This window comes from Passer montanus, unplaced genomic scaffold (genome assembly GCF_014805655.1).
Source record: "Passer montanus isolate IOZ18808 unplaced genomic scaffold, ASM1480565v1 scaffold53, whole genome shotgun sequence".
NCBI classification, from domain to species: domain Eukaryota; kingdom Metazoa; phylum Chordata; class Aves; order Passeriformes; family Passeridae; genus Passer; species Passer montanus.
The window spans coordinates 4,330,877-4,343,578 of NW_024370263.1; the positions used below are offsets into that span (position 1 = coordinate 4,330,877).

Here is a 12,702-nt window from a genome sequence, read left to right on the forward strand (position 1 = left end):
GAATGCAGCGTCACCTGCGCTCATTCCCTGAGCAAACCCCGCCAGAGCTGCCTGTGTTTACACTTCACAGTGAGTAACCGTTTTGTTTAATAATAAAAAAAGAAACCAAAACATTTTAGCCACTTCAGAGAGCTTGGATTTACCCACATGTTGGCACCAAGGCTTGGGGCCCCTTTCCACACAACTGAACCACAGTCACTGGTCAAACACTGGGCTCAAAACACCAGTTTCAGGTACAACTCAAACCACTGGTTTCAGCTCCTTTCCATGAAATAAACCAGAATAAACCAGATTTGCTTCCCTTTCACTCCCTATCACCCCAAACCTTTCCTGCTTTGTAGGATGTGCCAGAACTAGAACTGGGGGTGTCAATAATGGCCAGGAAGATCACGGCAGCTGAAGCCCTCAGGAAAACCAGCCTCTCCTTCACCTCTCTGCCATGCCATGCAATACAGACAGTCCTTCCTGAAAATAACCTGGAGACCAATGGAAAAGGGAGGGGAAAGGGCTCTGTCTGGCACAGAGCTGTGGAGAACCAAGAGCTCTTCACCTTTCCTTTGCTCCCAGGAAGTGCAGGCTGCCCCTGCCACGCCACAGCCTTCAAGTCACACTGACCCTACTGCTAACTATGGCATGACAAAGTAGGAAGCATTCTGAGAAAAAAAAACCACCTGTTTTTCAATAAAAGAAGGAAATAATGATCATTTATGTTGTCTGCACAGAGACAGCACTTCAGTCTTCTTACAAATTTAGCTTCAGGCATTTTTTACTAGAAAATCACAAATACTGAAGCACACCCAAAGCCACGCTGGCCTGCACTGGGGAACTGACCAACAGCAGCCTAGTTGCAGCTTAACTTTCTAATTTCAGACCAATACGTGTCCTACCTTACTGTCTTGCTTCAAAATCAACCACATTTTTCCCATTCCCCAAACCCTGATTCCCTGGCAAATGAAAACATCCACCTGTGCTGCAGGAAGAAAGCAGCTGGGAGCAGACAGACAGACAGCACTATCTGGAGGTGTTTGGGGGGCTGTTTTTAGATGGAAAAGCAGACAGGAGGGAGGTTTTGTTAGGAGATAAAATGCTGCAGCAAACCCGAGGGTTTGCACTGAATTCTCTCCCTTGAGGGTCTCAAAAAGGTGCTTACAAGCTCGGGGGGCTCTGAGCTGGGCTGCCTCTTCCTCAGAGAGGAAAACCTCTGCTGACTCCGCACTGAAAACCTTCGGAAGGACTCTCTGCTCCGGGATGCAAAGTGCCTGAAGGAAGAGGTTCTCTTGAAGGGAGTCCTGGTGCCACCTTCCCCTCCACTCCGCTCATGAGCCACCGCAGTAGTGACTAAATTTAGTGCTTCCTGCAAGGATCTCCGCACTGTGCCCATCCACTGGGTCATGTGAGTTTGTGCCACTGTCAGTTTGTCTCCAAGGTAATCCATTTTTTTTTTCCAGCAGAGATGGAATATCAATATTCAGTAGCAATTAAAATATATCCTCCTTAACAACCCTGATTTATTTTGCGAAAAGTGATTCCGTGTATAAAATATTTCCAGCTAAGGTAAACAGCATTGCACTATCACCCTCAGCATATTCCTAAAATTAAACAACCAAAGATGTGAGGTGGGAGATTGGTATTTGTCAAGTAGGAAAAAATAAAAGACTTTTCCTACTTACAATCGGCTTTGCAGAGTTCCATCAAAATATGTTTAATTCAGCCATGTTAAAGAGATAAATCAATGTTTAAATCCTGACACAGTCACTTGAAATGAGTCCATTTGCAAGCAGAGAATTAGGTTTTCACTCTCTCATTTCAGAGCAGGAAAAGCAACTCCCTTTTGCAGCCAAGTTTTTGTTCTGCTGTAAATATCAGAAGGACAAAACAAATCTTATTCTCCTGGCTCGGCCACTCGACAGGTGAGAGTACACTGACCAAAGTTCTGGTGCTCCTATACAATCCATTTAGCAGCAAAATCGATTCGATCTTCTAAACAATAAATCCAGCTTCTCCTCAGAAAACTCTGCAGCAGGGTGTCAGCAGCGGAATCCCCTCCTCTCCATCCTTGCTGCCCTCGGAGCCATCCTGGAGCTGTCCCCGGCAGGAGTGTGGAGCCGGGAGAGGCTGAAGGGGAAGAAGCGTGTCCAGCCCTCCCCGCGGGGCTGCTCAGAGCCTGCCAAAAGAGCTGCTGGATGACATCAGCTCCTCTGCTTCCAGGGGGGCTCCCAGCCCAGGGACAAACTGCGCCGACTGTCCCCGCTGCTCCTCTCCTCTCCTCTCACATGGCTCTGGATGCACAGCTGTGCAGGCTCCCTGCTCCTCACACACGAGGTTACAGCAGAACGCTGCTGCCTCTGGAGTGCTGATCCCTCCTCTCTCTGTCCCTGTGCTCCGGCGAGGAAACAATGAGGAGGTGACCAGCCGCAGAGGTCTGCCCAAGGAAGGATCTGGGCTGGGCTTTATTATAGTACAGGCAGGGTTCCCATGGCAACGCAGGGAACAGCATCTGCTGGCTCCGGAGCAGGCAGGAGTTGCACAGATCCATTGGAATGATTCATAGTTTGCATACGTCACGTGGACTTCACTGATTTTAACCCTTCCTGGGGAACGTGGCTCTGCCAGGGAATGTCTCACACCCACACCAGAAGATTCCCACTGGGAATCCTACACCTGCACCCTGGTCCTGCTGCTCAACGGGCACCTGGGCAGTGCCAGCACCTGTACCTGGCTCACTGTGCCATTCATGGCCTCAAAGAGGACACGTCCCAGCCAGCGACTGCTATCAGCACAGGATAATGATTAAGCCAGAGGCTCAAACTGAAGCTGAACAGGTCTGACCATTGGAAGCTGTTTTTTTCCACTTTTCTACACCATTCCCTGTTGTGAGGAATGGCTCCATGTCCTTCCTAAGCTCTGCTCCCTTCCCAGCTGCTGGGAGACCATGGGGTCAGTACCACAAACCCAAAACTGAGGGCAATGAGAGAACCCCAGGTGCCACCAGCCATGGAACCCTGGGAACAGCCCGCTTGGGAGGCCAGCAGGAATAAAAGCTTTGAGTTTAAAATCAATAAATCTCAGTTTATGACGTAAGTTTGGACTTCAAAGTCCAAAGTCAAGCCATGACTAGTTCAGGACCAAGGGGAAAGAGGCAAGACAGGCAGGTTGGGAGCTGCTCGCTCTCTTGTTTGTTCAAGGGGGTTTGTGGCTGTTGCTTAATTTGCCATACAAAGTACCATGAACTTGCATCACCCTCTGCTCCTCTGAACTATCCAGGAAGAGATTCAATGGAACAAAGAATTTCTAGATAACATTTGATGCAATGGTTCTTGCGTAAGGCTCACTGTATCAGAAATGTGCCTTGCAGGCATGCATGAACCCGAGATACCCTGAGGAAACAGGACGCCTTCCCTTTTAATCCCTGTTTTTAGGAGCTCAGCTCCACCAACCTGTAACTTATCTCCAGGAAAAACTTCAGTGACACTATGTAGCTTTCCCTAACTTATTCTCATTTCTGAATGTATTTGTCTTGAAGATTTGCAAATTAGCAGCCTTATAAAAGCCCTCAGTAATCGAAGTCCAACCAACAGAGAAAATCCATTTCCCCCCTCCACCCACAGTTCTCTTAAGGAGCTGCAGGGTTATTTTGTATGGAAATGGAAAGAGATAGTTTTGACCAGACTCCCCAAGAGCAGGGTGTTTCTTAGATTTGTAAAGATATAAAAAAAAAAATTATCTACCAGAGTTATGGATAATGCTTCATGAACGATGGGAGATCCTGCATCCAAGGCTGGAATTTAAGACTTAGTGCACATTTTCATGCTGTTAAATTTAAGTGTGATATTTCAAACATCTGTGCCTTTGCAAGTGCAGCTCTGTGCCTGCTGCAGTGCAGGGACTGTGCACGGGGCACTCTGCCACTCCAGAGGGTTTCAGGCTCCATCTGATGCAGGAGCCCCTGAAATAGCAGCCCAAGAGCTCTGCCTGGAGCTGCCGTGTGAGTTAGGCAGCAGCTCCTTCACCTCACCACGACGGGCAGAGCAGAACATAAATTTAACTCCCCATCTGGAATATCACCAGGGGCAAACAGGAGGAGAGGCAGAGCCAGATTTCACCCAGGGTACACAGAGCAAAACGTTCCTACAGCTCGCTGCAAGGACTCCTCACATGTGCATGGAACTTGAAGGATCTGAAAATGCTCTACAGAATATACTCCACTTTTTATTATACCTCCCCTGAAAAAGAATGTTATAATCAAATATACCATTTTTGTCCTCAGAAGATTGGAAAACTGCTGATTTGAGTCCTTCTGCAATACTAAATTTAGGATCTTCTGGCACCACGTGAACACACTGCTGGGTATTGAAGCATCTAAATTACTGCTTAGATTTACACCTCAATTAACACCAGGGCAACATACTTTGGAGAACAATCCAGATGCACCTTCACCATCAAATTCAAGTAGTCAGAGATTTTTCCAGCACTTCAGCTAAACTTGCAGGGGAGTGGAACAAGATGAGCTTTGAAGTCCTTTCCCTCGGAGGTTGTGGGCACCTTCCACTGTCCCAGGTTGCTCCAAGCCTCATCCAGCTCGGCCTTAGACACTTCCAGGGATACCACAGCTTCTCTGGGCACCTTGTGCCAGGGCCTCAGCACCCTCCCAGGGAAGGATTCTCTCACTGGCCCCCAGCCCAGCAGTCCTGGCTGAGTGAGGGCTTGTTCCTGAACAGGAACAGCACAAGATCTTCTGCCCTTGACAAATCTGAGTGATTATCTCACTCTGGGGCTGTCAGGGATCTGCAGCTCCAGAAAACAGAGCGCACACACACACAGAGCTACCCAAACTGCATGACTAATTACCTCAGAATAAATGGGACCTCGTTATTCAAACATTGCTGGATACTTCCATTATTAACATCTATTCCACCTACAGCTCAAAAACACAACCCTGCACAAAGGCCTAACAACCCTTGTTTCTCCCCTTATTCAGTAGAAAACAAAATTCCATGGTTACATTATATTTTCCAAAAGCCTCTTAGAGCTCATTTGGAGCCTCACCTGCTCTCAAACACATGTAATTATGTTAATGACTCTGTGGGATTGCAAGGTCAATTTAAAGAAGGCCAGCAAGCAGCAGAGCACAGAACACACAGCCCAGGAGGGGCAGGTGGGACTTGCAGCCTCTCTGGGGGTGTGAGTCCTCCCAGCCCACGGGGTTCCTCTGCCACCAGCTCCACCATGGAATGGGGAAGGAAACCCAGCTGAAGACCCACCAAGACACCTGGGATCAGTTTTCACCTCAGCTGGGTCCTCTGAAGGATCCTTTGCCAGCAAAGCAGATGAGGCAGAAGGATGGGCAACCTTAGTCTGGACTAAGTGTGACAACAATTTCTGCTCTTGTGGCAACTTCACTCAGGAATTCACTGATGGGTTCCTCCTATCACCCCCTCCCCCCATCACTCCACTCCAATTAGCAATTAGCATTAATTCAGGCACTCCCAAAGGGTTTTCCGTGAGCCACCATCCCACCTACAAACAGGACCCAGCACTTGTGAGGAGCACGGGCAGCTCCAGTCCCACCCTGAGACACCCCCAGGAGCAGAGCCTGCCCTTGTAAGGCTGTCCCAGCCCTGCATTCCACACCAACTCTGCTTCATTAGTAAGAGAACTCAATTTAACCTCTTGTGTTTGGCACGATGGACTGTTTAAAGATGCAGCTCTGGGCTGGGCTCGGTTGCAGGGCTCCAGACTAAATTATTCTTGGGCTCCTCAGACATGACAAACAACTCATGGTTTTACAGGCTCCTTGTTTTTGCCTCTGTATTCTGTGTTTTGCCAATGGAACTGCCACATTCCAAGAAGGAGCAGCAAGCATTCCTAATTACAGCCTGAATTTCTCATATGCAACACCCCCATCAGGAAGATTTTACCACATCACCTTCCAACTCTCATTTAAAGTAAAAAGGAAATGCTTGGCTGCACCTCTGGCAGAGAGAGCAAAGCTCAACAGCTGGAGCAGAGGATCTGCCCCATGGCAGATGCCCAGCTTGCCACCATCCCAATCCAGGAATTCCCATGACACTTAAAACCACCAAGGCCTTGTGTCTTTGGCTGTGTTATCTGTTCTGTTTTGTGGGTTTTTAAAAATTTTCATGGTGATATAATGATGCAATTCACTGAGATGTCCAAACAGCATCACCTGCAGACAGGCACTCACAGTCAAAAGAAAAAGGGAAAAAAACAAGAGAGAGGAAAGAGTAGAATGGATGGAGTGTTTTAACACAAGGACTTTGGACAGTGTCCATACAGAGAAATCTCTTTTGTAACCTGAAACCCCAGGTATCTCAATATTTACACCAAATATTTGGTTTTGATTCCTACTTTCATTTTCTACTGAAATTAAGCAAGCTACACTCACAGCTTCAGCTCTAATTAATGGTTATTCACAATCTCAGACAACTTGCAGAGAGACCTTGGTACTAAAGGTGTTCCCTTTGCACATACCATCTACAAGAGGCTGAAATTCCATACTTTTTCATTCTGCTAGGTAATTTTAAAAGCCCCCAGAGGCCTCACAAACCAGTGAATAAGGAGAGGCTGTGAAAGCAGCAGGTTCTGCATCAATACTGGGAAAGTTTACACAAACACACACTGATATGGCAGGTTTTTAAAGAAAGGTGTAGAAGCATTTCATAAAAGAGCCCATCAATGGCTACTTTAAAAAGTCTTTTTTTAAAGAGAAGTAAAACAGAAAAAAAAATAGATCTGCATTCCTTCTTTTTCTTACTGTAGTACCCTTGTGATAAAGAAAGCACATTAACAGTTTTCATGACTGAACGAATGCTCCACATACTTGTTTATACCTGCCAGAGTAATTTTTCCATTCTACTGCCACAGTGATCCTTGACAGGATCAGCAAAAAAATGAACTTTCCCATTTTATTTGTAATGAAAAAGTCAGCCATCCTTTCTCTGCCCAGGATTCTGGGCACTTTTGCAGTAGCATATAATTGTTTCAAGATTAATAAAAATCTGTAAATAAAGGTAACTGAAATAAAATTTTTACTCCAAGCTTTTAAACAATTTAAATGCAACTACCAGTCATAATTGCGACAACTAAAGTACAACAGTATTTCAGAAAATGCCAATTGTTTTGTCCCCCAAACTAGGTATCTCCTGAACCCAAGCAAGGCCCAGTTAAACATCCTGAACATACACAGATTTTGTGCCTTGAATTGTTTCAGTGTAAAACAAAGCTATCAATGTTAAAGCTGAGGAAACCAGCTAAAAATACACGAGGTTGTTTGCAAGCCCATGTCCATAATCCTGCAGCACTTCCCTTCTAGCTCAATGGAGGAGGAAAAACTGAAAAAACAGAAACAGGAAATTCCTACAGCACAAATACACTGGAAAGGACTAAAACAATTTTCTTTACATTTGTTTATGTCTAAGGGGTCAAGCCAAGCAAAAGATGGATGGCTGCAGGTTGTTTTTAATTTGTACAAACAAAAATCCAGGATGAGGATGTCTGCAGTGGATCTCCCTGCCCCAGGGAGGGAAAACAAAGTTAATGCCACAACCAGGGCTCTCCTGGGAACTCCAACATGGAGCAGCTGCTGCTCCATCACTTGACCCAATGGCCATGCTAAGCACAGATAACCACATAACATCCTCAAAAGAGAATTCTTGGGCACAGAACATGGCCTAAAATACCTTCACCTGCTGAACTTTTCTCCCGGGGCACACAGGGTGAATGGAGGGCACAGAAACAAGCAGAACACGCTGCTCCTGCTCCACACCTGCCCGAGGAGATGTCAGAGCATTTGTTCTCACTGAGGGTGCTCAGGCAATCTCCAACTACTCAGGGCTCAGATCTGACTCACAAAATTCAGAGAACACTCTGGAGGAAGAGGTGTTTTGGTTTTTTTTAACGCAAGGGATTTCCTTCTTCAAAGATCAGTAACAAGGAACTGCTTCTGAACCCATTCCAGCTGTTCCCAGTGCGATCACACACTGCCCAAGGCCTGTCTGAACACTGCTCTTCCATCTTCTCCCTAAAAACACCATTCCATGTGGAATCAGGCACTGCTTGATGGCAGTAAATTGACCAAACTGCAGTTGTAAATTAATACAGTAATTCCTTCACCCATTTTAGCCCACTTGATGATGAGAACAGGATTTATTTGAGATGGCTGTATAACCCTGAGTGCACAACCTTCCTTTACTGCCAGGTCTCTCTGCTCTCACTGCCTCCTCCTCCTCCCAGACCCAGCACAACAGCCCCATGCCCCCACATTCCCCAGGACGTGGACAGCACTCAATCCTTTCTGCCTCCTTTTAGGTGTCAGGGATTTATTGCTCTCCACCATGAATCACTAAACCAAACACTACATTTTTCCAAGCTTTGTTCAGGCTCCAGATTTCCCCAAGTTACACACTGAGAACACCTGTGCCCTGCAGTACAAACCCTGTGGTATCCTGAGGAAAGTCCTCTACAAAGAGCTACTTTCCCTGTGCTCAAGCAGCTCCCTAAAATCATCATTTCCTTTCAGCACAGTAAACACACGCTGGCTGCATGAACAGCTCACCACTGCTGAAGGGACAGGAACAATAGTGGGAACTTGGCTGTCTCCCAGCATCAGCAACACGGACAACAGCTTGGGAAAGCAGGAACTGAGTCAAAACAACTTTAGATCAAAATATTAGGAGGGAGGCAGTGAAGTTACCTCTGCTTTGTGTGTGTAAATGAGGTTTAACAATTCTCTTTAGCATCGTGTTACAGAATAGGGTCCTTTCCAACCCAAATATCATCCCTGCCACAGGCAGGGACACCTTCCACTATCCCAGGTTGCTCCAAGCCCCATCCAGCCTGGCCTTGGACACTTCCAAGCAGCCCCAGCTTCTCTGGACAATCTGAGGGCCTCACCACCCTCACAGGGAAGAACTTCTTCAGAAGCATATTCACAATTCCAGATTTAAAATAAGGGGAGCGAGGGCAGGCACAGTCAGCCCCACTTCCAGCTACTCTGAACCTGGAACAACAGAGTCACTACAAAAAAATGCCCAGGTCTATAAATGATTACACCTTACTCAATGAAACCCTTATTGCGACAAGTTAACCTAGAATGTGCTATTCCATGTGAGCATTTTATGGTAAATTAAACTTAATACCACACCTCATTAGAACAAACTGCTGAGCCCTGAGCACGTGTGCTCGGGCTGGGAGCAGGGATGTGGCTGTGGGCCAGCAGCTCTGCGTGGTGGAACAGCACTCCCTCGTGTTCCCACTGGGAACGGGGCTCCTCGGCCAGGCTGACCTGTCTGCCTGCTCTCAGCAGTGCCACAAACACCACAATTCCTCTTCTACAGCAGCAGCCAGGAACTGGGGAAATGCCTTTCCAGATTTTCCTGTGCGAGGGCATCATTTACCAGGTTATCGAGAGGTAACCCAGGTTTGCTGCAGCTGGCACCAGGAGAGCAGACACCTGGGTAACAGGGGTTTTTAAGTCTTTGGAAGAAACATCCCCACCACCAAAAGCAAATCCCACAAGGGAAGAGCAGCACAGTCCAGAGGAACTTTCCAGAAGTGCAGAGTACACCTGCACAGAGCTCCTTCCCTCCCTCAGAGCAGGGATAACCCCCTTGAGAGCAGGGATAATGCCCCCTCAGAGCAGGGATAACCCCCCCTCAGAGCAGGATGATAATCACCCGTGGCTCCAGACAATGATTTCAGTTTCCTTCCATCACCAGCCCACCTCTTCTCGCAGTGACACGTCAGGACAGTGGTTATTAACCAGCTGCTGCTTCCTTCAGAGTCACCTGACAAAACACATCACAACTGCTCTTTAAAGGCAGCAACCAAAACCTTGTCAAAACAAACTCTAAATCTTACTTCTTCCTTAAAAACCCCAATTTTCTTTTGATTTTGCAATTGTTCAATTCATGACTATCAATAAAGAACAAGGTCTTTTTAAACCATCACAGTGCTGCAGAGAAATATTTTATTTAAAACAAGCACGTGCTTTGAGTGCTTTCAGGATGTGGCATTTCTTTGCTGTTTGAACAATGTCAAGTGCCAGACTGGGGAAAAAACCAGTCCACCAGGACTGGTACCAGCACGGGCAGGAGACCCACCACCACACCCATTCCAGAGAGCTAAAACTGAGCAGTGAACCAGAGCAAGAATTGCTGACAAATGAGAAGGCCAAGGGCAGGAACAGAACCACCAGAGCAGTTCAGCAGAGGTTTTGTCCACCAGGAAGCAAAAAAACCTGGTTCTTGGACAAAGGGCACTGGAACAGGAAACCCCAGAGCTGTGGCTGCACACCTGGCACGACCAGTCTGACCCTGTGCCTGATGAAAGACCCACAGGACTTCCTGTGCAAGCCAGACCTAAAGGTGTCTTGTACCAACTGCAGCAGAGCCCCTCACCAGCTGGAAAAGGGGTGATGGGTACCCCATGCACACTGGAAAAATATTAAAATATATACAAGCTGTGGAAAAAAAAAAAGGTTTCACAAAGACACTGCTCAGAAACCCAGAGGTGTCACCCAGGCACAGGACACAGATGTGTGGTGGTCACACCATTGCTGGGGCAGACCACAGCCCCTGCTGTGCTCAGAAAATGCTGTTTGTCACAGCCAGACACGTCCTGCCCAAAGATCAGGAGAGCAATCAGCAAGGAATCAGCAGAGAGCTGGCCCTGAGTGGGTCCAGGGATGTCCCCCAACTCCACCACTGCAGGAGTACAGCAAACACACAGCAGAGGAGATGCAACCCACACTAACTCCACAGAGTAGCTTTAAAAGCAGATTTTTGCTATAGTATTTTTTAATTAAGAGTTGTAGCTTCTTCAGGTATGTCTGCCTAATGAATAAAGCATCTTAGCTCCCCAAGACAGATTAAATAACACTTGACAACCAACCCCAACATCTCTGGTTACTCCTGACTGTAAGTAGAGAGAACAGATAAGTATCTCCTCAGTAGCCTCCAGCTGCAACAGCAGCACAGAAAGTGACAGAAGGCACAACTGTGCATGTCCCTTCAATTTCTTTTTTTAACATCATGAACAGCAGAACTGTCATTCTAATATTTTCTTGCAGTAAACCAGGAAGTGTGCATGAATGAAAGTAAGGAATGCTCGAGGGCCTGTAAAAGAGAATATACACCCAGAAAATACAACATTCTGTTCTGTTACAGCCTAGAACTGCACAATACTGGATCCCACCACCTGGACTGATCCAAAGATTGGGTTGGTTTGGGATTTTTCCCCTGGCCTTATGGAAAATCCCATGTCAAAGCAAGAGCAGGGAGCCAGCCCTTTCATATTTCTTACAATGACAAACCATGAAAAACAGCCACCCCCTCCTCACACTAATGACTAATTTCTTTTAGTTTGCCATTTAAAGGAAGCTTTCTCTTAAAAATACAGCTGGTCAAATAAAAAAATTAATGTCCAAAGCACTTCCATGTTTTATGCTACTACAGTCTCCAGCAGGAAAAGGTTTCCAACAAAATCCCCAGTTCTTCAAGCACAATTTTCTCTCCCAGCTGTAAGAAATTCACAGTGGGCAATCTCACCTCACAGCTGATCAAAGGACACACAGGCAAGGATTGCAGAAGTAAACTCAAAATGACAGAAGGAAACTCTTTGCCACAGTTTTAAAACATAATAGCAAACAGCTAACAAGAAAAGGTTTGGTGCTGATCACATGCTGAATTGACAGCTGAAAAAATGAAGATCAATGCAAACTACAACAAGTAAATGAAACCTGATCTTTTATGAGTACAGGAGAAATTAAAACATTCATTAGTTCAAAGCAGTACAGTATTTATTCATAAAGGCTTTTCAGCTCAAATTCATGTTTTATAAACGTGAAAGTTTCAGACACACAGCAGTCCCTGTGCAAAGCTGGCAGGGCAGCACAGTCAGAGCCTGCTAAAAAGAGCTTTTCATGACAGACAGCCCTGAGGAGTGTTGGAAGAGGAAGTGCTCACTGAGACATCGAAACCCATGAAGAGTCAAATTAAAAACAAGTAAGGAACTGTAAAATGACACACTCCTAAAGCCATGAGCACGGCTGTTTTCCTGGAATAGCAGGGGCTGTACCAGCAGCAGGGCAGGAGGGTTCTGGGGCAGCAACCCCAGAGCCAGGCAGAGCTTTTACACAAACAGGGAAAAATATTCCTAACACACACTGAACTAAACCACAACTCCCAGGGTTCTGCATAAACAAGGAAGAAACGTCGATTCCTGGAAGGATTTTCCAAGGCACATTCGGGTAGTCTACAGTTTTATGTATTAGAGATAAAAGAGCCTTTCTCACCCAAAATAAACCATGAGTTTCACGTTACTACTCCAAAAGGAACTGCTGATGAAAGCTTCAGCAGGATTTCTGCAAAAGAGTGGAAACAGCCAGCTCTGGGAGCACACAGACATTCCAGAGCACACTTACCCACAGATACTGCAGGAACTTCAGCAGACGTGGACAGTAATAATACTCCATTTTCCACAGCTCCGAGTCAACGCCAACCCATCCCTGTTTGCAGGCAGCTCCCGGCTCTCCCGGCCTCCAGCACCGGTTAAAAGCAGAGTGGAGCAATTAAAAGCACCATGAATAATGTAATAATGTCCTGAGTGTGTCTGGCCCCACGTCACCACCACCACCACCACCAGGAGCTGGGGCTCCTCAGGAGCAGCCGCTGAGCTGCACGT

General features: G+C 46.5%; 1 protein-coding gene across 7 annotated transcripts in view; it reads right to left on the minus strand.

Moving 5' to 3' along the window:
* The window catches only part of KIAA1671 (KIAA1671 ortholog), a 65,312-nt gene that overhangs the window by 19,673 nt on the left and 32,937 nt on the right, over positions 1–12,702 (minus strand). The window contains exon 1 of one of the 7 annotated variants that reach the window (XM_039724277.1): positions 12,443–12,626. The exons of 5 other annotated variants lie outside the window; for them this stretch is intronic. In XM_039724277.1, the coding sequence (XP_039580211.1) occupies positions 12,443–12,493 (51 nt within the window). In that variant the 5' untranslated portion in view covers positions 12,494–12,626. Of the gene's footprint in view, positions 1–1,150; positions 1,645–12,442; positions 12,627–12,702 lie in introns of those variants that run through there. One more of the 7 variants, XM_039724275.1, reaches the window with a different exon arrangement.